The 24201-nt window shown below is 62.8% G+C and overlaps 1 protein-coding gene across 4 annotated transcripts in view; it reads right to left on the minus strand.

Moving 5' to 3' along the window:
* Nucleotides 1-24201, minus strand: part of CASZ1 (castor zinc finger 1) — a 145201-nt gene that overhangs the window by 4776 nt on the left and 116224 nt on the right. For all 4 annotated transcript variants that reach the window (XM_045063736.1, XM_045063735.1, XM_045063734.1 and 1 more), the window contains 16 exons: nt 20234-20710; nt 16298-17132; nt 15229-15297; nt 13614-13704; nt 12755-12919; nt 11737-11909; nt 10717-11561; nt 8278-8413; nt 7989-8052; nt 6496-6650; nt 6269-6391; nt 4999-5337; nt 3273-3471; nt 2408-2579; nt 581-732; nt 232-373 (listed from right to left, as the gene is read on the minus strand). In XM_045063736.1, coding sequence (XP_044919671.1) covers nt 232-373; nt 581-732; nt 2408-2579; nt 3273-3471; nt 4999-5337; nt 6269-6391; nt 6496-6650; nt 7989-8052; nt 8278-8413; nt 10717-11561; nt 11737-11909; nt 12755-12919; nt 13614-13704; nt 15229-15297; nt 16298-17132; nt 20234-20710 — 4137 coding nt within the window. The remainder of the gene's footprint in view (nt 1-231; nt 374-580; nt 733-2407; nt 2580-3272; nt 3472-4998; nt 5338-6268; nt 6392-6495; nt 6651-7988; nt 8053-8277; nt 8414-10716; nt 11562-11736; nt 11910-12754; nt 12920-13613; nt 13705-15228; nt 15298-16297; nt 17133-20233; nt 20711-24201) is intronic.

The following is a 24201-nucleotide window of genomic DNA, read 5'->3' on the forward strand; positions in this document are numbered from 1 at the left end:
CAGGGTCCCCTCCTGGAAACTGAAGCCAAGGGCTGAGTGCTGGCAGGAGATGGCCTCTTCGACCCATGTCCCAAAGGCTCCCACCCACCCGCCGTGCCACACTCAGAGGCCGGCTCTGGCTCCCTCTGAGGCCACTTGACCATGACCCTCCAGTCCTCAGGGGGACCCAGCAGTGCCTGGGGACCTGGATGGAGGGGCCCGTCTGGAAGTCCCCAGGACCCCCGCACTCACCGGCTGCGGTGCTTTCGTTGCCCACCGGGGTGCTGGAGCAGCTCCGGTCCATGGTGGACGACTCGGAGGACACGGCGCCAGGGCTGCAGCCTGTGTAGTCCATGTAGTCATCCGTCTCCGCATCCATCAGGCTCGGGGGGCCCTGAAAGCAAGCAGGGGAGCCCTGAGGAAGCTGGGCTGGCGGCTGTGCTGCCCCCGGGGAGGTGGGCGGACTGTCGCTTCGGGGTGGTGTGCACGCCCCCACCTGGAAGCAAGAGCGGGCTGCCCCCGGTGATGCCCTGTTGCCACCCCAGCGCGAGGTGGGGGGGTGGCGGGGGTGGCGGCCGTCCCGCCCGGCCCCGGCTCTCACCTGGGCGGGGGGCGCGCGATCGAAGTTCTTCCCCAGCATCCTCCGCATGTGCTTCCGGGCGTGGGAGGTCATCTGGTGCTTGAGCAGGAAGGAGAACTGGCAGCCCTCGCGGATGCAGTGGAAGTGGCTGTTCACCTGGTTGTACTTGCAGCCTGTGGGCAGAGCCCCGCCGGGCCATGAGCGCCCGCCACACCTGCTGCGGGTCACAGCGTCTGGGCCCCGGGGAAGTGTGGCCCGCGGTGAAAACGGCGTCCCCCCACCTCCTCCTCCGAGGGCTTGTGCTCCACCATCCCCGGGGGCATGAGGGCATGTGCCATGGCAGGCTGGGCCCCCATCCCCGGCCCCTCCTGGGGCTCCAGGCGAGAGAACTTAGTGACCCATCCACCAGGTCAGCCCCCTCCCAGCAAGCGAGATGTGTCCCCTAGTCCCTTCTGGGGAGCCCCGGTGCCTGTCCCCGGCTCTGTTTAGGCCTCTGCCCTGCCCCCACCCACCTCTTGGCTCTGGGCTGAGAACAAACAGCAGGCAGGGCTGAGCCAGTGTCGGCACAGGGCAGGTGAAGGCCTGCCCGTCTCCATGGCACCGGGGCTGGCCAGGTGTCTTATATCACCCCCCAGCTTTGTTTGGCCCCAACTACCACCCAAACCCCCCAAAGTTGAGTAAATACAAACAGCTACGGAGCACCCCGACACCTGTAAGCTGAGCCCGAGGACAGCACGGGCCACCGAATATTGACATCTGTTGCCACGGTTACCAACCCTCTCCGGGGCCATGAATTCTTCTTGAATTAATACTTGAAAGAAAAGGTTTGTTCCCTGTCTTTCTCTGGCAGTCGCCCCGGGTGTCTCACCCTCTCCCTCTGGAAGGGGCAGTCAGCAGAGGCAGCAGCCACACCTCGGCTCTGGCCACCTGAGTCCCAGCAGGCCCAGCCTGCGCCCAGAGGTCTGCTTGCCTGCCTCACAGCCACCTGCCTTCCGGGTTCCAGTTTGTTCTGGCAGATTCCTGCCCGACCTCAGCAGGCCTGGGAACATGTGGCTCTATCCTGAGGCACATGGGTGGGCTTGGCCTCTGCCCGCTCATGGTGGAGCCCAAAAGACACCCCCACTCAGGGGCCCTGGCTGGGGGCTGTGGCCGGCTTTCCAGCTGAGGGCCCAGCTCTCAAAGCAGACTCCGTTCCCCGGCATCTGCTGAGAAGCTCAGGGCACATGTGGTCTCCTTCCCGACCCTACGGCCACCTCCCTCTGAGTCGCCCAGGTCGCAGACACTGGGCTGAATCACAGTGCCCCTGCCTGTCCCACCAGCTCCCCCCGACCAAGCACCGTGCTGGCCAGAGCAGACGTTCTAAACACTGCCTCCCACCAGCCCTGCCACTTCCTGCAACAGTGCGCTCCACACACAGCCGTCCCTCGATAACGCGTGCTCCATGACCATGGGGGCAGACAAAGCAGGGTCCGCTCTGGACAAAGCCCTTGTAGTGCAAGCCCGGGAAAGAGATCCTAGGGCGGCCCACTTTAGGAACTCCTACGTTACCCGCACGGCCCCAAGGGAAAAGGAAAGAGCAGCAGGTTCAGGGCCTGACTCTGCCCATGTGGCATTTTCCCCGGGAGATGTGGGGGGTGGTTGGGGCACTCCAAATCACCCTCGCCCCGATTCCAGGGCTCTTTGTTTGGATGGTTTTCCCCATGTGACAATGTCCAGCCTGTGAGATCTGGGATGTTAACGAATCGCAGAGCCTGAGAGGCAGGGAGGAGAGGTGGTACCAGGAGAAGGGGCCAGAGCTACACCCCGCCACCTGCCGCAAGCTGCCGCCCCAGTCCCGGCTGCCAGTACCTAGCCTGCCACACTCTTCGCGCTTGGTGAAGTACTTAAACCCGTTGGCCGCCCGCCGCTCGGCCTTCTCATGCTTCTTTATGTGCCATGGCAACTTGGTGGTGATGTTGGTCACGAAGTAGCAGCCGGTCCGGAGGCAGTGGTAGTGTCCGCGCATCCGGAACTCGCAGTGCTGCAGGAAGGGGCAGGGGGCGGTCAGGAGCAGGCCAGTAGCAGGCCAGTAGCCTCTCTGAGCTCCCACCTGGCCCCCGCCTCTGGGCCATGGCAGGCCCTCCTCCGTGCTCAGAATCAGGAAACATGATCAGGTACAGGCCTTTCACGAGTCCAAAAGCAGTATGTCCCTTTTGTCATTTGACTGAAACATCGACCTGGTGATTTGCCCACCACCACTGATCTCACACCCGGAGCAGACATCACTAATCTATCCCCGTGCTCTTTCCCGCATCACTCAGCTCTGGGATCAGACTCCTCCTCAAGGTGTTCTGACAAACAGCCCCTGCTAGTCTCAGGGTAGGCCTTCATGAAGGTGAACCTGATCTGCCCTTCCTGCCTGTGGCATGGACAGTTCAATCTCTAGCTGTCCAGTGGGCAGGCATCTGGGGAGAGGGAGCACAGTTCCAGAGTGGGTGGAATGATATCAAGCAGAGAGCAGTGGTTCAGCATGAGGTCCCCACTGAGGGCTAGAATGACGTGACGACCCTCACCAACAGAGCCCCAGTTTGGACCCCTGCCCAGGAGCCTCCAAGGGCCCAAGGCCCGACGGCCCCATTTCCAGGGCGGAGGGCGTAAGGCAGGAATCCCTGCCGGGCGGAGCTGGTCCCAGGCCCCGCCCCGGGCCCCAGCCCTCCCCCGCTCCCATGCTAACCTGGTTGGGGCAGAGACACTGCAGGGAGTAGTATGCGAACTGGTCTCGCACGTTCACCAGGTTGTTGCTGGGGTTGATGTGGTCCAGGCAGTGCGACTCGGCCTTGCCGGAGGTTTTACACACGTACTTGCAGTTCCCAAAGAGACAGTGGAAGTGGAACTTGTTGGCATACTTGCAGTCCGTCGTGAGGCAAGGGTCGCTGGAATGAAACCACAGCCCAGAAGGTCACTGGCAGTGCCAGGGCCCTCCCTTCTGACATCCTGACATTTGTCGTGTCGGGGTTTTGCTCCCTCATCCCCCGTGGCGCAGCCCAGAGGATGGCCCCTGGGCTGCCCTTCTGAGCAGCAAGTGGCTTTGGCCAGAGGAGACTACAGATCCCAGCATGCACTCCTGCCTTCTTTTTGGACTGGATGGGGCAGGAAGGATTGCACTGTGCAGGCTGCCCAGAGCATTGCATGCTGGGACACGTAGTTTCCATGGCCACACCTCAGGATTATAGATAAGGACGGCTGCAGTAACCTCTTGGATGTGAAAATGAGAGATGGTGCTGCCAGCCCTGGCGGGGGGCCAGTGAGGGCCTGGCTGGCCTGGCACAGGCACTGCCCTGGGTGTGGCTGACTGACAGGGTGCAGATGGGTGGGCAGCCCTACCAGGAAGCTCAGCTACCACGGGGCCCTGGCCATTGGGAATGTGTGCCTGGTGTTGGGTCCTGCCGAGGCGCACGGCTGCCGGGGGCCCCCCAGGGTTGGCCCAGGATGTGGGGCTCCCGTCCACTCAGAGGACCTCACAGGCCGGCTGAGTGGGGGAGCTCGGGGAGCAGAGGGGTGCTGGGCCAAGCCCCCTTGCTGGCTGGCCCCAGGAGCAGCAGCCCTGCCCCACGGCCTGCCCCATGGTCGGGCAGACAGGTGGGGAGGACGCTGTACGCTGGCCTTCCACCCTGGCCCCCGGCATGGCTGGTGCCACGGGGGCCCCGGGGTGGGCACCTGGCCATACTGTGGCAACTACGAGGGCTGCTGCGGAGGGGAGGCGGAGCGGAGGAAAGGAAGCCCGGGGAGGAACGGAGAGGAGTGCGGGACCTTCCATGCCATGGCCCAGCCCCAGGTGCTCAGAGAGGGAGGACAGCTGCCACGCAGGCCATGTGTGTTCACATCCAATTTATTACTTTTATTGAGAACAGGAAACCGCACACATAACGATACAGAGTCACCGTTCTCGCCACAAGGCACCACCACCATCCAGTGAGGAGGGGCCCTTCCACCCCTGAGAGCTCAGGCCATCATGCAGATGGGCGCGGGCCCGGGGGGCGCCTAGCCCCCTCGCCCCCACCCGTGACTTCTCTTGTTCTGTAAAGGGTCGGCCATGAACACGAGCCACCGAGACCAACAAGGAGGCCCAGGGCAAGACGCAGCCCTCCTTGCGAGGCAAGGACTACCACTCCCAGCCCACCTAAGCTGGTCCTCGCAGTGTCAACACTGCCCCTCTGGAACAGCGGCCACGGCCACCACCATCTCCCCCCACCCCAGCTGGCTGCTCTGGGAACAAGCGGGGAGGTCCAAGCAGCAGCATCTTTGGCTAGAAGGACATTGCCCGGTGACGGTGTCCCAGAGAGGCTGGGGACAGCCAGGGCTAAGTGCAGGGTGAGGAGTTGGGCCTCGGCTGCCCTTGCTAGCACCTACTCCCGAGACATGCGGGGGACGCGGGACTCCCGGCTCATCGAGGGACTCACTTCTCCTGGAACTGGAGGAATCCGGGTTTGACCTGGGGCTTGGCGTTTTCTAGAGAAGTCGTTGCCAAGGGCGAAGTGGGCAGGTGAGGCACTGACGCTGGAATCTGAGGCATCTGGGGGATGGTGGAAGCCAGCTGCTTCCAGGCGAGCAGCGTGGGGGTGGAGGGCACGGTGGCCGGGCTGGGAGTGGGACCCTCCAGGGAGGACACTGTGGCTGTGGTGACAGGAGGCGCTGGAGGGGATGACGGGGCCAAGGCAGGTTTGGTCTCAGCAGCCGAGGTGGGGAAGGAGGCCTCCGTGTTCCCCTTCACTGCTCCTCCCTCCGTCCGGAAGTGGAAGCTGCAATAGGCCGGAGCCACGTCTCAGGTGGGGAGTGACAAGGGCCCTGAGCAGCTAGCCTTTCCTGGGGTCTGATCTCATCACAAATCTTGGGGCCCAGTGTCCCCCCGCCAAGTCTCCAACCCTAGGCGTGATCCTACCAGGAAGGAAGGACGGACAACAAGTGGTTGTATCCTCTGGGCCTGAACTTGGGCTCCTGGCTCTGCCCTAACTGCACCTTCCCACCTGTGACCTTCCTGCTGTGGCTGTCCCTAGCTCCTCCCTACACGGAGTGGGGCAGGGGATAGGGACACCAGGCCCTGGTGCACAAAGTTCATGCTTCCAGAATCTGCTCTGAGAATTAAAGGTGGGTCTCAGCCTTCGGCGAAGCTGGCTACCTGCAGATGAGCATCTGGGGCTGCCTAAGAGGAAGCAGAGCCCAAGCGAGGGTCCCACAGCCTCGATCTGTTTGAAATGTCCTCAAGTTCTGGGTTCAGTTATGCTGGGCGGCTGGACTGCTGCTTTTCAGCTCAGTGGGTTTACAAATTAATTTCATTATCTTTAGGTCAAAGAGAATCTACAAATCTACAACTGTGGCTTAGAAAGATCTTCACCCAGGGTCCCTGCCTGGTCAGAGCAGGGTCTCTCTGGCTGACTCTGCAGGAAACATCTGTGGTCGGGCCGCACTGGGTGGGGGGCTGAAGCAGACCCTGCTCCAGGTCTCTAAGTGGGGCCTGGGCGGGCTCAGAGGGCCCTGCTGGGAGTTGAACTGGTGGAAGGGAGGGCAAGTCTGCCTTTTCCTCAGGCAGTACCTTCTAAGAAGCCAGCTCAGCTTCTGAGGTCTGGTGGGAGCTGCACACAGGGCAGCTAGAGGCCCGTACAGCCCCCGGCCCCACCCAGCCCGGAGTCCGGCTGGGATGAATGAGGCTGGGCCCCGGGGACCCCCACTCACTTGGCGTGCTTGATGGCCCCGTCCAGGGTGCTGAAAAGCGCGCCGCACTCCTCCACCACGCAGTGGAAGTGGGCCTTGTGCAGGAAGTCACACTGGGCGTCACAGAAGTCCTTGGTGCCAAACCTGGCAGAGGAACTGCTGGTCAGAGGAGACCCTGGGGGCAGTGGCCACCATGAAAGGTGGGCGTGGCCCTCCCTGCGCCTTTGCTCTGCCAGGAAACCCCTCACCTTCGAAGGTACACCTTCCAGGGCTCGGACAGCTTCTCCTGAACCAGCGCCTTCACAGCCTTGCCCAGGAAGGGCGAGGACTCCATGGCGGCACTGCCCTCTGCTTCTGTCTTGATGTTCAACAGGCTGCCGAGGTTGGGGTTGCCCTGAGACATCTGCGAAGGGCACAGGGGCTGTGCTTGAGGCTGGGGACCTCAGGACACAAACGTGGCTGCCCTGGGAGAAGGAAGAGCTCTGGGCCCCTTGGGCCTCTTGCAGCGGACCAGAGCCACAGAGAGGAGCGGAGACCTGGCCACAGCCAAGCCTGCTCTGAATGGAGGTCGCCGCAGGCAACGTGCAGCACTACCCTGGCCCCATGGAGATGTCCGGACTCCTCCACACAAGCCCCGGGGTGCTACGATCCATCACTCAAGTAAGGCCAAGACTCTGGGCACACACTCCAGCCTAGCTTTTCCCAGACTTCGTGGCTCCCTGGTTATTTTCCTGCCAGGTTTTCAAAAGAAGTGCAGGAGGAGGGGGGGAGCCCCTCTGAATTCCTTGAGAACAAGAGAAGGCACACAAAGGAGGAGCAGAGAGGGAGGGAGGGAGACTCACAGGGTGAGATCAAGATGGCTGCTGCTGCTGGCCGGGGGGGGGGGGGGGGGGGGGGGGGGGGCGGGAAGAGTCGGGGGGGGGGGGGGCGCGGAAAGGCTCCACCCACATGGGGCGTGGGGCCCTGACAGGAAGGAACCAGAGGGTGCAGGGGGCAGTGACCCGATTAGGGTAAAGAGAGCTAGGAGGGAGGGAGGGAGGGGAGGCGGAGGGCCTGGGGCCTGGGGTGGAGGGCAGAGGGTGGCAGGGGGTGGCAGGGGGTGGCAGGGGGCTCCTTTCCTGCCAAGGGCCCAGCCGGGACCCCCGTCCGTGAGGTCCGGCCTGGGCCCGGTTCCTTCAGCAGTCACTTGTGTGCGGTAACCAAATTAATCTTGCTGTAGTCAAATTTATCATGTGAAGGGGGAAAATATATTTGAGATGATGTATAATTTACAAAGACCCTGCATTATTTAAAATAAATATTCTGGAGCGACCTCTGCGGAAGGCGTCCGAGACCATTACTCAACCCGAAAAGTGGAAATTGATGCTTTGCTTCCACTTCAGGGCCCCTCCCCCACCTCTTTTTAAACAAACAAAAAAATATATAAAATAAATAAATAAAATTAATAACTGAGAGCAGAAGAAGTTAGAGGGCTCTGGAAAAGCTTTTGGAGCCCTCCATCTGAAGGGAAAAAAAGGGTGTCAGAGGCTGGAATATATTTCTTCAGCCAGTTCATTAAATTAATTTGTAAGCAGTGGCTCTGAAATTATATCCGATGAAAAATGGCCTCAAAATTTAAATGGTACAAACTCATCTTATTAGAGGCAAAACATTAAAAAACAAACACATCCCCCCCACCCCCCAGCGTAGCTTTAATTTCTCTGGGTGGGGGAACGGGGGGCGTGTGATCGATGGTCCTTACCTTATTCATAAGCGAGGATAAAAGAGATGAATTTGCCGGGACTGCGTGGCCATTTGATTCATTACTGGAACATACAGACCAAGGGGCTTTAGCGTGGATGTACGTGGGACTGAGCCCAGATACTCACCCTTCCCAGCCCACTCCTCGGGCCCTGGCCCCCACTCCCCCCCCACCCCACCAGGCTCCATCTGCCTGGCAGGAGGATGACCCTCCGCTAGCCTCTGTGGGCTCTGCCTCCAGGGGTGCTGTCCCAGAGCCTGTCGCCTGGAGCAGAGCTGGGAGGCCTCACCTGGGCTCCTTCACAGTGAGGTCTAAACTGCGGTCCTGGGAGACCTCGTGGGGAACCGGGGCACCAGCGTTCTCACCGGGCTCCTGCTTCACCGAGGCCGGGGGGAACCTGGCGGGGGTGGCCTGCTGCCCGCTTCCTACAGGGGAGGGGAAGGAAGAGGGTGTTAGAGGGGCCTAGGGCTTCCTCTGGGCATGAACCAGAACCCCTCACCCTGCCGGGCAGGGAGGACACTGGGCTGGGTGGGCCGGGGGCCGTGGGGAGCCCTGGCTGCCGGTCAGCGATTCTCCCCACTGACATGATCGCTTGTGACGCTTACCCCTGTGTGGCAATTCTTCAAGTGATAATTATTGCAAAATTATGTCAAAGTTGTCCTGGCTCAGGGCCTCCTGGAGGAGAAGGGCGGGAGGCTGGGGAGGGGGCTGGCACGGGGGTGGGGGCCCTTCATTTTCTCCACCGACTGTCACAGTCAATTTGTGGGGCTGCCGCTTAGGCTTTTATTAAAGACTCTGTTAATGCTGAGGCAAAGTGGCAGATCTAGACTGGGAGCTGCGCCCCCTCCACGTCCCTGTCCCACTGTTGCCGGGGCGACGATCCTGCCTTCCACTGAGCATGCCTAGGAGGGGCATCTGCCCTGTCAGGGCTATGGAAGCTGACAGCCAATCAGAGTGGTTCAAACTATGTGACCTCGGCCGTCAAGCTGTCCGGGGCAGGGAGAGGAGGCCCTGCCTGGCCGGGCCGGGCCGCACAGGGGCTAGGTGGGAGCTGGCGGGGTGCAGCCCTTGGGGGAAAGGCTGAGCAGAAGAAATTGCTGACGGGAACGTGTCCACTGAGTCCTTCTCCACAATCCCCAAGTGGCTCAAATATTACTTTGCCCCAAGGCACTGCGGCTCACAGAGGGCTGGTTCACAGGCAGCAAGTGGCATTTTATTAAAAAATCAAGGAAAACGGGCCCCCTCCCCTTCCCTTCACCTTTGTTTTGGGGGTAGATTTTTCTAATGAAAAGGAAGAATTTGCCAGTCTGGCCACGGAGCCCCGTGTGGCCCTGAAGTGGGTTCCACCCCAGCCGGCAGGCAGCTGGCCAAGAGGGGCTCGGCCCCAGGGTGGTCCTGCTGTCCCTCCCACACCTGGAATGAAAGGTGGGTCACTCCACTTCCAGCTGACAGGAGCGTCCCACAGGGGACGGACGAGTTTTTGGAACTCAACATCCACATGCTGGGAGGTCCCCAAAGTCACTTGCTCAAGGTCCCCCAGGACATTGCCTGGCCCCGCCGCCCAGTACTGGCTGGCCCTCCGGGTGTTCTGGGCAGATCCCTGGGAAAGGCCGCAGGGTCTTTAGGGTTTGGGGGGGTCTCGAGAGGCTCTCACGGAGGAGCAGGGTGCTAGGGCTCAGGAGCTGGCCCACGGAGGTCCAAGTCCAGTGCCCGCGAGCAGACTATCCCCCCTGGTCCTTCAGCTCCACAAGGCAGGACTCTGGGTCCCTGCTGTGCCCCAGCACTGGCCAGGTGTGTGGCCCCCAGCAAGCACAGTGGTTGTTGAGTGAGTGGATGGAGTGGCCGCGGACTTCTGTCAGCCAAGTGCCAAAGGGAGGCTGGGGGCAGCAGGGGACAGGAGCCAGGTAAACAGAAAAGCCAAAGAGCTCCAGAGACACAGAAGACGTTTACAAAGACTAAAAATGTAAGCGCCTCACAGCAAGCCAGAGGGAGGGCGGAGGTGTCACCGGGACGCCCGGGCTGTGTTGTCCAACATGGCAGCCACTGGCCAGGCGTGACTCAGTTAAACTAGTTCCAGTAGAAATCCAGTTCCCTGGCCACACAGCCAGCCTCAAGCACTCAACAGCCCCCTGTGACTAGCGGCTGCCTAGGGGACAGCGCAGAATAGAACGTTTTCCATGGCTGCAGAAAGTTCTCCCAGATGGCACCGACTGACGGGGAGAGACTAGCAAGATGTCCTTGGCCTCGAGGGGCTGGCCAAGAGTGAATCCCAGGGATCCCTGAAGTCTGGCCACCCCACTGGCCACCCCTGAAGTCCTGCCCCATCCAGGGACACAGAGGGGGCCCTAGGGAGACATGAGCCTCTGGACTGCTCTCATCAGGGGCCAGACTTGGTATGAGGTAAGGTGAAAAGTCAGAGCAGTGGGCAAGGACCAGTTGCCCTCAGGATGCAAAGGCTTAACCACCTCTGCTTCACAGATGAGGGACCAGAGCTGCCTGGGGTGGGGTGAGCAGGCCAGAATGAGGCCCACCCCCCAAGAGCAAATAAACAGTAGGAGGCAGAGGCCAGGCAAGCTGGGGGTCTGAGCAGGCAGGGACCGTGGGTGTGAGCGTAGAAAGACCCCTCGCCGGCCTCCGCCCCCACTCCCACTCTGCTCCGCAAACTGGCGCCGTGGGCTCCGGGGGTCTGTGAGCCGCCTGCTTCCTGGGCAGGGCCCAGCCTGCTCACCTGGGTCAAAAGTGGCAGAGGGCTTGAGGGCAGCAGCGGCCAGCCTGGCCATCATGGGTGAGATGAGGCCCTTGCTCGCTGAGATCCTTTCCATGATAGAGGCGGGGGGCACCGGGACAGAGGAGGCAGCCGCAGGGGCAGAGTCGCCGGCTCCCGAGGCAGCCAGAGCAGGTGTGTCAGCGGCTGCGGAGGCCGCTGCCCCCGATGACATGGCCCCCAGGAGGCCAGGGGTGCCCACAGGCAGGGAGGCACCGCTCCGGCCAGGCAGGATGGGGAAGTAGGGGGCGGCGGTGGGCAGGCCCGAGTTGGAGAGGGCCAGTGCCAGCGGGATGGACGCGGGCAGGCCCTGGGACAGCAGCCCGGAGATCTTGCTGTTGGGAGGCTTGGTGGCGCCAGGCACGGCCTCAGCAGCGGCAGTGGCGGCAGCGGCCAGGGAGGCGGAGGACTGCTGGCTGGTCGGGGAGGCGCTGAGGCTGGAGTTCTTGCTGCTCAAGGCCGAGAAGTCGACCAGGTCGTCGTTGCTCGACTCCTCGTGCTCCGTGTCCTTGGCGCCCAGCAGCGAGGACGGCAGCCCCAGCGCGCCCGAGGAGCGGACGTGCCTGCGTTCGTGCTTGCGCTTGTGCGAGGTCATCTGGCTGGTGGAGGTGAAGGTGAAGCCGCAGCCGGCGCGGATGCAGTGGAAGTGGTTGGTGGCCTTGCTGTACACGCAGCCCTCGTACCTGCACTCCTCGTACTTGTAGAACTTCTTGAAGCCGTCCTTGGCGTACGCGTCGTCCTTGATGTGGTAGCTCTTGTGCTTCTCGATGTCACACTTGTTCTTGAAGGTGAACGTGCAGCCAGGGCGCCTGGACGGGACGTCGGGAGCCTGTTGCAGGGCCTCGGGGAAGGGGGAGCCCAGGAGGAGCTTCTGGGCAGACCCCCACCCCTGTGCCCACTGCCTTGAGGAAGCAGGACCCCAAGCCCCCCGCACGGGCCCACCGGCCTGGGTCCATCCCTCCCCCTGGCTGGCACCCCACTCACCTGCAGTGGAAATGGGTGGTCTTCTGCCCGTAGAACTGGCAGTCGGCCGTGCCGCAGTCCTCAGTTGCTCGGAAGCGCTGGAAGCCGTCGTTGATGAGCTGAGTGTTCTTCTTGTGGAAGTTCTCGTGGGTCATCACGTCCGATGTACTGGTGTACACCTTGTTACAGCCCACCTGCAGGCAGGACGGCCGTGGGGGCAACTGAGGCCAGGAGCCCTTGGGCCCAGGCCAGAGCTGCCGTGTTGTTGGCCACTGACCTTCCTGCTCAGGGTCGTCGGCCCTGTAAACGTCCCCCTGGGCCGTGGGGAGTCTCTAACCTCTCCAGCCCTCCAGGCCTTGCCTGTGCTGAGGGCCGGCTTGTCCTCAGGGCCTCTCCTACGCCCCTCCGGGCAGAGGTGTGGCAGTTCCCTCCTACAGGAGGTGACTTCGGGGTCCTCAATGGTGCCTCTCTTTCCATAGCCCCTAGCGGTGGGCAGGGTTGGACCCGGGGGGCCTGGCAGTCACCTTCAGCCCAGGGACTCAATGAGTGGACAGTTCCTGGCATGGGGCCCTCCCCACCCCACCCGGGCTGGGCCACGGCAGGCAACGTTGCCATATTGAGTAAAAACCCGTGGAATCCGAGCACTCTTGAAGGCTGGGCCGTGCCAGTGTCTGCACCATCTCAGGGCCCGGAGACCGAGCCCCCCTCTGCTCCTGGTCCAGGTTGTTCCACGGAGCCCATAACAACCCCCTGACAAATACCGGGGGAGGCACGCCTGCTGTTATGTGCAACCCCCAGCCGCTCCCCCGGGACCTGACACCTTGAAAAAGCCCAGACTCTGCGTGGCATTAAAACAGAGAATTAAACAAAAACCTCCTCGGGAACCATTTGCGATGCGGCTCTTGGTGTTAAAGCCTGAAAAATGTTGGTCTGTATAAACAGCTCCCTGAATTTCGCCCGCACCAATTAAGGCCACGGGGGTGGCCCCGCCCCCGTCCGGCCCACCCCCGGCCCCGCCCGGCCCTCCGTGGGTGGGCACCTGCATGCAGTGATAGTGGGTGCTCTTTCCGTTGAGGTGGCAGCCGTGGTAGTAGACGCTGCAGTCGTCCAGCGGGCTGAAGCGCATGAAGCCATGCTGCAGGGAGTTGTCACGCTTTTTGTGCATGTTGTAGTGCCGGATCACGTCCTGCTTGCTCGTGAACCTCTGCGGGACAGCGCCATGTGGGTCGGGGTCGGCCACCCGGTGGGGGCCGGCCCCTACCCTCACCCCACAGCCCAGACCGTGGCCCCCAGCTCTCCCAGGGAACAATCCTGCTTCTGGCAGAGGCAGCCTGTGTGGCCTCTAGGCCAGCACCGGGGACCCAGTCGGAGCCATTCCAGTGGTTCCGGAGCCCCCAACCCCCAACCCTGTCCTGCCTGACCTCCCGCCAGGCTCCCCCGCAGTCATGCCCACGAGTGGAAAAGCTCGGAGCAGGCTGGGCCCCTCAGGCAGGGGCTCTGGGGCGTGAGGACAACTTTTGTCTACGGGCCCCCTGTTGAGCAAGAGGGGACGACCCGCTCTGCACGGACCAGAGGTGGTTTGACCATAAACAACAATCTGTCTGGGCCTCAGTGTGATCATCGGTTGGATGGTACAGGAGTCCTGACTTCACGAGGACACTGGGAGGCGTCCCAAAAGGGGCCTTAGCCCACGGGCTCCATCCCTGGGCCAGGGTGGGCTCCTAGGGAATGGGAGCTTCTGTCACTGTCCCGGGCGTGCAGAAGGCTCTGGATCCTATCAGATGGCTTTCTGGGTTCTCTGCCTGCTTGGGTTCAGCGCCCCCAACACACCTGTGAAAAGCTTGTCTGCCCCCTGGAGCTGGCACACGGGGGCAGGGCTGGTGCCCACCAGGCCCTACCTGGTAGTTGCACTCGGGGTCCAGGCAATGGTAGTGCTCTCGGTACTGGTAGGCGCAGTGGATGTGGCCACAGTGCTGACTGCCCGAGAACCTGCAGGGAGGAGGCGAGGTGGGCTCAGGCCTCTCTGGCCAGCAGCCCTGGGGAGGACACTTCCCAGGCTCTCGGCCCGAGCAGCTGAGAAAAATCTGTGCCTACACCTCAGGGAAGTGCTGCTGGGGTTCAGAGGCCCTGTGCTGGGGTACAGGGGTGGGAGGCAGAGGTAATCTGTAGGGGTGAAATGGCAGAGGCCTAAAAAAGGCAGGGGACGTGACTGCACCTGTTGTGCATCCCAGAGCCACTGGACTGCAGACCTTTGCCCCCTGCCCTGGGGATGAGGGCCCAGGGAGGCACACAAGCCTCGCACCAAGGCGGGAAGGAAGAAGCCAGGGCAGGCCAAAAGTCAGAGCAGAGACAGGGGAAGAGGCCAGGATAGGACGGGAAGGGACGGGGTGAGGCGGTGAGGGCAAGAGCCCCCATGGTGGCCCGACTGCCTTTCCTGCAGGGGCCACCGCTGGCCGCCTACCCAGGGCTCAGCTAGGTGCAGCAGATACAGGCTGGGCGGGCCCGGCTGCTGAGAGGTGTTAAAGCCTCTCTCTTTCCTAGGCTTTCCTGACACTTGAAACAGCCCAGGGTTATGAATTTTTAAAGTACAGCATCTGTTCGGCGCCCTGCGGCAGGCAGGCTACGCTCCAGCCAACCCGGCAGCCGGGAGCCCCGTGCGGCCCGGCTGCGGCCTGGCTCCCGGGAAACCCCGTGCCTTCTCCAGGCCCCGAAGGCGCCGGCTACCCTGGGGAGGCCGCTCTGGGGGGAGAGCCCGTGATGACAGCAGGGGAGGAGACGGTCTCAGCCGGCAGGACAGAGCTGGAGACCCCCTTATACGGAGAGAACAGCTCGCAAATACATATTTACGCTGAAGCTGCCAAAAGGGCCATCTGCTGCGGCCCTAATAATAATGATAATAATAATAATAGAGAGAACGGAGCGAAGCCGAAAAGACAGAGAGGGCTGGGAAGAACCGGGCAGATCCGCAGACAGACAGAGGCTGGGGAGAGCTCCCGCCAGGTGCTGCCCCATCGGCTGCTGGCAGTGAGGGACCTGACTGGGGGGGAAATCTGTCGAGGTGAAGGTTCTCGACCTGCCCATCCCACTGCCTCAGAAATGTACAGGAGTGGGTCTAGAGTCGGGCTGTGGGGCCTGGCTCAGGGATCACCCCAGGCCAGGTCTGGGAGGACCATCCCCCACACCCTTCTCATCCCCGAGGGTTCGGCACTGGTCTGTATCCCACGCAAGACTCTGTAAGCAATTGCGGGGCTTTGGGCTCCCCTGTGGCCTTCGGACACTGTGGCACTGCCTAGGGCTTGAAGACATGCAGCCCAGAACACGTTAAGGGGCGAGGGCTCTGAGATGGGGTGGGGTCCCTCAGGGGAATTTGAGGGCAGAAGCAAGCGCACAAGAGTGGGGAAGCAGCAGGCACCTTGGCTCTGGCGCTCAGACGGACCTACGGTCCCACAGTCCCCAGGCGTTCCTGGCACCACCCACCTTCTCTCCATGGCTGTCTCCTCCCCAGGGGCCTACCTGGCAATATATTTCTGGTAAATGTTTACATCTTCAGTGACAGCTGGTTTATCTGTGGGCAATCCATTCCTGGCAAGAGACACACAGGGCACAGCTGATTAGCGGATGGGGGTAGCCTCATGCCCCAGGAGCATCTAGGGGGCAGCTCCCTGACCTGGGGCCCTGACCCTTCCCTCTCTTGCTCTGTCATGTTCTGAGGCCCTCAAGGTGGGACTGAAAAGCGCTTTTGGCGGAACCTTGGCTCAGGTTCAAGAAGCCCAACTGTGGCAAAGACAGGGCCACCCAAGCTGGCTGGCTAGAGGGCTCCACCTGAGTGGTGGGCCCGACCTGGAGTCCAGCTGGGTAGGAAGTCTTGGAAGCGGGGGCCTGGCCCCTGTTGCACACTGGGAGTCAGGAGGATGCTGGGACGACCCAGGGGAGGGGGCGAGAGCAGTGCCAAGAAAGTGTGGTTAGCTGGTCAGAAGCCCCCTCCCAGGCCAGCGGGCAGCTCCCTAGATCACTCCCAGGTTGGGGTCTGTCTCCAGGGGGACAGCGGCACGGGGGAGGGTGCCTCTGGGCCACACAGCTGATCCAGGGAGCAGTTTGCCATGGCCTGGGCGTTAGCAAAGAGTGGGCTCTTCCCCACCCCAGACTCGTGCCTTCCCTCGCTGCCTTCCCCGGGGCCCAGGCTTCGAGCCTGGGAGCCATGGTCACCAGCTTGGAGCCCAGAACCCCTAACCCGGACTGGGGCTTCCCGAGCCAACTGTGAGGCTGCATCTGAGGTGGAGAAAGCCTGTCACTGGGAAACGGGGGTCACAGAAGTCCCCGGTGTGCATGTTGGCGGACGAGCACATGCGAGAGCAAGTGTGCACACGGCTAGATGTCTGCCCATGAACCGAGCATGAGCGATTACGTGTGTGTATAAGTGTGCATGTGTGCGCACACATGTGTGCAAGCATGTGTATGAGAACCTGGGCGTGGTGGATGCGTCTGAGGTATGAGTGGATGTGTGCCCAGGGCTGGCCTTCTGAGGCAGAGAGTGGCCTTCCCGGCGACTCTAGTCCCAAGCTCAGGACAGGGGGTGCCTTACTTGACAGTGGAGACGGTTCCCGTGGTGATGGAGTCTGTTTTGGAGAAGGTCGACTTCAGGTACTCAGGAGTGTTGAAGGGCAGGGAGGCAGGTGGCTCAGGCCCTGGCCCAGGGGCGCTGGGAGCACTGGGCACACTGGGGAGGGGCGCAGGGGCCAGGCTGGGGGTGGGTGGGACCTTGGCGGGGCCCGGCTTCTGGATGGCCCGGACGTCGTACTTGGAGGGGCGCCCCACCTTGCCCGTCTTGAAGGCAATGGCCCCGCCCATATCGGGGCTGCCCTCCCCGGGCTTGAAGAGATGGAGGTACTTGACGTTCTCCAGGTCATACTTGGATGGCTTCTTGTAAGTGCTTCCGTTCTGGGGCCGCAGGTTGTCACCTGTCTTCAGTTTTTGGATGAAGAAGTCGTACTTGGAGGCTCGGGCCACCAGGCCCTGCATGGGGACGCTGCTGTGTGATGGCAGGGGCAGGATGGTAGCCTTGGTCTCCAGGTGGGCCGTGTTGCTGGGCAGCCGCAGGCCAGGCAGAGGCCCCGCCCCCTCCTTGCCCGCCCGTTCCTCGGCCTTGGTGCTGTGGGCCGGCCAGGAGAGCTGCTCGCCGGCCTTGAGCTTGCGGATGTACTCCTCGTATTTGGAGAAGCGCGCCCGCTTGCTGAGGGCGTCCTCAGAAGCAGGCAGCACGGAGGAGGTGGCCACCTCAGGGGTGGAGCCCGCCTGGAGCTTCTCGAAGCTGATCTTCCTGGCCAGCTCGTCCCTCGTGTTCTGGTCATCATAGCCGAACATGCCGAGGAATTCAGTCATGGTGGAAGCCGCGTAGTCCCGGAGTGAGGAGGCCTCTCCTGTAGCACAGGGAGAGCCTAGTCACCTCTGGGAGGGAGCAGGGTGGCCGAGGGCTGGGGGGGGGGGGTCCCCCTCCCCGCGAGCCCCCACCCACGGAGGGAGGAGGCTGGCGTGGGGAGGGGGCGGAGCACGACATGATCTATGGACATTTGGCTCACTTGTTAGGTTTTACGACTCTTAAATTAATTTGTTTAAAAAAAAAGTAATTAATACCGGGGTAAAATAAAACGAGTTCATCAATGCCAGGAAAATCAATTTCCTAAATGTTCTGGCCGATGGCTTTTCAGTACATTAAACAAAGTTTCATAAATGTCTCCTCTCTCTTGCCTTGGCCTAATATGAAAGAGAAGTCACTTTACTGGAAGTAAGGCCAGATCCCAACCTGCCTCCTTGGGGTGGGGTGACACAGGGGCTGGGGACAGGTAGGGACGAGGGGTGGCGTCTGGGCAGTCAGGAGGGACCCCAGGAGCTGAAGCAGCCACTGGGGACAGGGATGGGGTGGGACTGGCTGAGCCCACCTGGCGGACTCTCCCTGGGCCCCATAAGTGGACATACAGCCCCTCATCCCTGGGAGGTGGACAGCTTGCCCCAAGCCTCCCCAGGAGCGGGTCTCTTGGCTCCGCAGCGGCCCCCTGGTGACTGAGGGTCCCAGACAGCAGGGCGGAGGGGGCAGGGGCCCTGCTGAGGTGTCCAATCAGACTCACTCAGGGCTCCTTGCCTCAGCGAAGATTTATGACAGGGGGAGTCCTACGCACCTCCCCTGTCCATCTACTGCTCGTGTGTGAGGGTGGTCCCCTGAAGAGAGTCCGGGCCCGTGAGGCTGGGCCTGCCAGCCCTAGCAGCGCTCACTCCAGTGCGTCCGGGGGCCCCCTGTGCCCAGTCCGGGGCAACCTCTCCACAGGGATGTGAGCAAATACACGTGCACACGTGCACACACACGCACGTCCCTGGCTACCTGCCCAGCTCTAGAGACACACACACACACACTGATACAAACCACCCCGAGTCCTGCGCGCATCTCCCTAGGACGAGTCTCCTGGTGGTGGAGGCAAGCCGATCCTATTCTGCCGGGGTTTCTCCTGTGGGGACCCGCCTTCTTGCACACACGACCTTCCACCACAACACACGTGTGGCTTCCAAGCATGCCCAGACCGGCTCATCCCGTGCAGAAACTCACTCCGCACCTACTATGTGCTCTGCCTGAATCAGGGGCAGGTGCACCTAGAATGGTGAGGCCCACACCCGCCTCAGGGACACACACATTCTCTGCATTCTCGCCTGAACCAGCAAGGCCGGGCATACTCAGCAGTAGGACACTGGGACAGCCGGGGAAGGCGTGGCTGCAAAAGAGGTGGCCCAGGACCCCAGCAGGGTGGCCGATTATGGGGGGCCACCTCCCAACCCACATCCCCGCCTCCCAGGTCCGTGTGAGAAGGACAGTCACAGGCAGCACCTGACCCGCAGGGTGAGCAGAGTGACTCCAGGAGCCAACAGGTGGCTGTTCCTTGGACAGGGTGGCCAGTGGCCACTGTCCTGACCCCAGGCTACGTGGGGTAGGGGGCCCAGCCTGGGAGGAGTGGGCTCTGGCTGCTAGATTCTGTGGTTCAGGGACCAGGGAAAGGGGCTAAAAATAGCAGGAGGCAGCTGAGCCCTCACTATATATGGCAGAGACAGAAGGCTTTGAAGGGCAGGCAGCTTAGAGGAGGGAAGGGGCCTGGTGAGGGTCTAGGGCAGCCCCGAGGCCTGCATTCCTGAGCCCCCAGGCCCAGAGAAGGTGGCCCACCCCAGCCCCGGTGGGCAGCTAGGGCTCCAGCTGCTTCTCCCTGGTGCCCCAGGCTGAGCAGGCTGCCCCAGGTGTCAGACTACAGTCCCTCGGGGCCTCTACCCGAGGAACGATGCCTGCCTGGATCATGAGGCCACTGGCAGCTCCCGCCCTGCCTCCTACGGCCCCAGCTCTCCACTCGCAGGGAGACAAGGCAGCAGTCAGGGCAGAGCTGGTCCTGGGAGGGGCTGGGGCCCTGACGGGACAGCGGCCCTGTCCCTGTCCCTCCCTCTCCTCTGGCTCAGCACAATCACCTTGTGTCTGGGAACGGCAAGGGCTTTTCCTATCAGAGGAAACTGAAGGTCACACTTTTCCTCATTGATCTTGCAATGTTTGTTAATTACTCTGTCACTGATGTGGCGAAGGATAATTAAACAGCTCTGTTTATATCTTATATGCATAATTATGTGGCTGCGCAGGGCTCCCCGCGCAGGGAGGAGATGCGCCCCTCGCTGCAGGGGAAGGGGACCGGGGAGCAGGCAGGGGAGGCTCGGGGCGCCCAGCGCAGGCCTGAGAAGGAGGCTGGGAGCCGGAGAAAAGCCCCCAGACCTGGGGTTCCATCCCAGCGGTGGGGACCATGGGCCCTCCACCCGAAACCACAGGCCCTCCCTCCCAGGAGGGGAAGGAGCTCCGGCTGCTCCAAGTCGTGAGGACAAGGAGACGGCCGCAGAGCCAGGCCTTAGCCATCTCACGTGCGGGGAAGGACGTCAGCCAGAGGAGCGTGTCCCAGGCAGGTGGGTATTATGGGATATTCGGGCTGGGCCGGGCGGGGCCATCCTGCTGCCCTGGGCCTCACCCCTGAGAGGTCCTGCCTGGCACAGCCAGTGTCCTTGGTGAGGGGAAGGCTTCCAGGAGAGGGCAGGGGAGGGTGGGGCAGCAGACCCATCCTGGAGCCGACAGCCCGGCCAGGCCCCCCCCCCCCCCCCCCCGGCCCCCCGGCCCCCCGCAGATTTCTCTGATGCAGGTGTGGAGAGACAGTCCCACCGGCTGTCCTCCGGCCCTCGTCCCTGAAGCTGTCAGACCCACGGTGCTCATGGCGGCCCCCAGCCCGGCTCACACTGGGAAGCTTCCCGCCCGCCCCAAAAAAAGTCTCCCCTGTTCTTGCCACTACTTTGGCCCCGGGCCCCCACAGCAAGAGAACCGGTGGGGCAGAATGAGGTACCCATAAGGGGAGCATGCGTGGGGGAAGCGGGCAGGTTCTGCAGACCCCCCACTCCTTCCCCTCCAGGGTCATGCCATCCATCTATCCGTCTGTCTGTCCGGGGCTCAGACACCTACCTGAAGCCTGCTTGGCACTGGGGCTGCCGTCGTCCCTGGAGGCTGCCCCACTAGACTCCTTCTCCTCGGCCACGCCGCTGCCGTCCTTGGAGGGCGCTTCGCCATGGTCCTCCTCGTCGCTGCAGCCCTGGGGCTGCACCATGTAGACGCCCTCGGGGGGCAGCTCCAGGCCCTCGCGGCCGATGCGCCCCAGGCTGGGCGCGGGCGCGGGCTCCTCGCTGTACTCGCCGTTGACCCACTTCTCGATCACCGCCCGCCTCTTGTCTTCCTCGCTGCGGGCGCCCCGGGCCACGCCGGCCTCTCGGTCCCGCGGCCGCAGCGGGCTGCCCTCGGCCTGGGGACCCGCCTCCGCCCCCTTCTCCACCACCACCTGGCGGCTCAGCTTGGCGCAGATGGCGTTGAGCTTCAGGCCGCCTTTGCGCTTGGCCGCCATCGCGGGCTTGCCTGCGGGCGGGTCGGTGCACCGGGTGCCTTCAGCTGGGGACAGACAGAGAGGTCAGAGGTGGGCACGTGCCGGGCTCGGCCCCCCAACCCCCGGCAGCCCCCAGGCCCTAGGTCTTCCCAATCCTGCTTTCCTCGCACTGCCCTGAGCCTGGATGGTGGGGCTTTGGGCCCCTCCCCAGACCGTGAACTCCAGGGGCCCCGCTCGCCCAGCGCTCCGTGCCCAGAGCTGGGCACTGGGTGGGCCTGGACCGGGTGGTTCAAGGAGAGCTTGTTTGTAAACGAGCATACACATGGACGATCTTCAAACACCAGGGGCAGGCTTTCCTCAGCACCTGGTTTCTGGAAGCATTTCCTACACCTGTTCGGCCCTCAGTTCCTCTCCTGAGAGGCAGGCCAGACACGACCCCAGATAGAGGAGACAACGCATCCTCGGACACTCAAGGATACTGAGGCATGCACGCTGGCTGAGGGGCTGGTCACTGGGGAGCTCTGGCAAGTGACAGCGGCCTGACTACTTGTGAGCCTCTGCCACGAGGGGAGGAGGCAGCTGAGAGCCTGGGAGCAGCCCGCACCAACCTCCTGCTTCCCTGTCCCAGTCGCAAGGGGTCGGCGGCACCCTTGCCCACCTGAGCATCTCATCCCTGGCCGCCCCTCCCTCAGACCGGGCCCTGGGCCCTTCCGGACCCCTACTTGCGCTCACTGGAGAGCTCCGATAGCTCTTCCTTCGTCCCTGGCTACCCAGGGCCCTCCAAAGGCCTCTGTTTTTCCTCCCAACCCTCCCCTTCACAGACCCGCTCGAATTATCTGACCATGTCCCTTGCCCAAGCCTCAGTGAGGGCCATTCCAGGACAAAGCTCCTCACAGCCGCTCCGAGAACGGCTCATCCCTGTCCCGGGATCTCACTCAGCCTGCTCGGCCTCACCCAGCTCCCGCAGCCCTCGAAGGCCTGGTTGATTCCGGGAAGCCCACATCCCAGCCTGGAGAAGCCACAGCTGGAAGAGGTTGGGTTCCTCAGATCCCCAGCAGCGAGCCCGAAGGCTGCAGGCGCGGTGCCGATCTCCTGCACAAGACGGAAACTCTAACGAAGGCTGCCCGAGGTGTTGCCACCTCCATCACGGCTGCTGAGCGGGGGCGCCCAGGGTCCGGGGTGGGGGTCCAGCGCCCAGCAAGTCCCCTCACCACACAGCCTGTGACGTGCCAGGAGGGCCAAGGGTGGACACACATACGCCTGCTTGCGTGCCTGTCTGTCTGTCCTCCGCCCTTCCATCTGTCCATTTAGTCAGCTCCTGCTGTGTGCCAGATCCCGTGGTGGGCCCCACACGCAGGTTCAGCCCAAGCAGGCTTTGGGCACGGGGGGGCCCTGCTGGAGTCTCTCAGTGGTGGGACCCCCTTGCGTGGGCTTGTCTGAGTGTCCACCCACAGTGGTCAAAAAAAGGCCCCTCATTCCGGGACCCTGAGTGAGGGCAGGGCTCTACTCCCCAGGCCGTGGACGGAAGGGTCTCCCCTGTAATGGGTCAACCCCCCCCCCACCTGGAAGGCCCCCGAGAGGCACGCTCAGACAGGATGACGGCACCTGGGCCTCCCCAGGGACCCCTCCGAGGAGACTCGGCTTGCGTGCACGGGCGCTCGTACGATGCCCAGCAGCCCCAGAGCGGCCCTGGAGCTGGCCGCCTATGCACAAGGCCTCACTAAGCCCAGCGGCCCGGCGACCTAGCCCAGGCCAGGCAGCACCCTGCCAGAGAAGGCTCTGCTCCACTCCCAGTCCTGGGGTCCTGGCTCTGCTGGGCCCCACCCTTGCCCAGGCCAGAGGCCCACTCTATCCAAGTTCACCCAGATCTCCAAGTCTGTGCTGCCCACACCCAAGTCTCCAAGCACTGACGTGGGCTCCTCCTCAAAGTGCGGCGATGGGTCCCCTATTCCCACTGTCCCGCCTAACTGCTGGGCTGGCTGCCAGGCTGCACGCTACCAAGTTTCCTCCAGCAGACCCAGAGGCCGCGGGCCTCACCTGGCCCCGTCTGTCCTCTGCCCTGGTGGGGAAGCGAAGGGGGGGAGCAGGGGAGCCTGCTCTATTTTTACCAGGAGGTAAGCAGCCAAGTGTATATGGCCGACAGCAAATGGATCTATAAATATTTATCCCAAGGAAGAGGGAAGCAGAAGCTCCCAGGGCTGCACTTGCCGCTGGTGACAGCCCCTCCCCGGGCTCCCACCCATCCTGGAGCCTCCCGGCCCTTGGGCCCACCCTCCCCTGGTCCCGGCCCTGTGCCTGGCTCCGTCCCTCCTGGGCCCCCGCCAGCTGCAAGGCAGCTGTGCACCCAGGGCCCACCCGCAGCCCGCAGGCCCCTTTGCTCCGCCTACGCCCCCCACACCTGCCCTCCAGCTGCCGCTCTGCCCCAGCCCACCTGCCTTCCAGATGCTGCCCTCCCTCTGACTCTACTCCCGGCCCCAGGGCTAGAGGCGGAGAAGGCATGTGGGCCGGGGGAGCAGGGCAGGAGGCAGAGGCTAGGGCAGCCGTAGGGAGTATGAAAGAGCTCAGGTCCCAGTTGCCTGCCCATCCGTCTGCCTTCCGGCCCACTCCGCGGAGCCCTTCTCCCCTCCCCCTCGCTCAGGGCCCTGGGACATACAGACTACCCCCCTTGTGGTCTGACCCCAGGCTCCTGTCCATGTAAACATTCCCCCGACTTTCTTCCCTAAAATATAAACGCCGTGGCCAGGCCTCAATGGGAGGAAGCCATCCGTCCCCGGCCCTGTCACTGCCCCTTTCATCTCCTTCCCGCCACCAGCCTGCCCGCTGCTCTATTTACACTGGACACTTCCTCTGGGAACAATACTGCCCAGGAGGCAGGCTTCGGCCAGAGGGTGGGAAGGCGAGGGGACTCCTGCCCTGCTTACTCAGGGCCGCGCTCCAGAAGGGAGGCAAGGGGCCGGGCCGCTCAGGTGGGCCTCGTCAGGCCCGGGGCAAGGGCTGGCCAGGACCTGCGCACAGGTAGCAAGCCCAGCGGCCCTCCCAGACTCTCACCCGTGGCCCCGGTGGCTCTGGCCCCGTGCGGTGAGCCTCAGGAGGTGGCACGGCTCCAGGACATACCTGGTTCTCCCCCTTGCTAGCTCAGGACCCTGGGCGGTCTCTGTCCCCGAGAAAGGGCCACGGGGCTATAAGGTGGGAGAGCTGTGGCAAGCAAGGACCCGAGAGAAGGCTGCTGAGCTCCGCTGGGGACAAGCAAGTAGGTGTGATGCACACCTAGGCACAAGATCCCAAGACCTGGACATCTCGCCCAGTGCAGAAGAGAGAGGAGAGCAGAGAGGCTGGGGGGCCTGGTGGGGGACAGGCTGCCCACTCAGCAAAAACAGCACGGCCCTCCCATCAGCTCCCAGGGTCTGACCCTTCCCTCCCAGGGCTCCAAACTCCACCAGCCCACCTGCACGCCGCTTTCCTCTCTGAGCTGAGCAGATCCTGGCGGCAGGCCGGCAGGGGCAGAAATCGGACACACATTTCTGGGTACTATCTCACCGTATGCCTCACGATGACC

The sequence above is a fragment of the Mustela putorius genome, unplaced genomic scaffold (genome assembly GCF_011764305.1).
Source record: "Mustela putorius furo isolate JIRA1106 unplaced genomic scaffold, ASM1176430v1.1 tig00003853_pilon_pilon_pilon, whole genome shotgun sequence".
Classification (NCBI taxonomy): domain Eukaryota; kingdom Metazoa; phylum Chordata; class Mammalia; order Carnivora; family Mustelidae; genus Mustela; species Mustela putorius.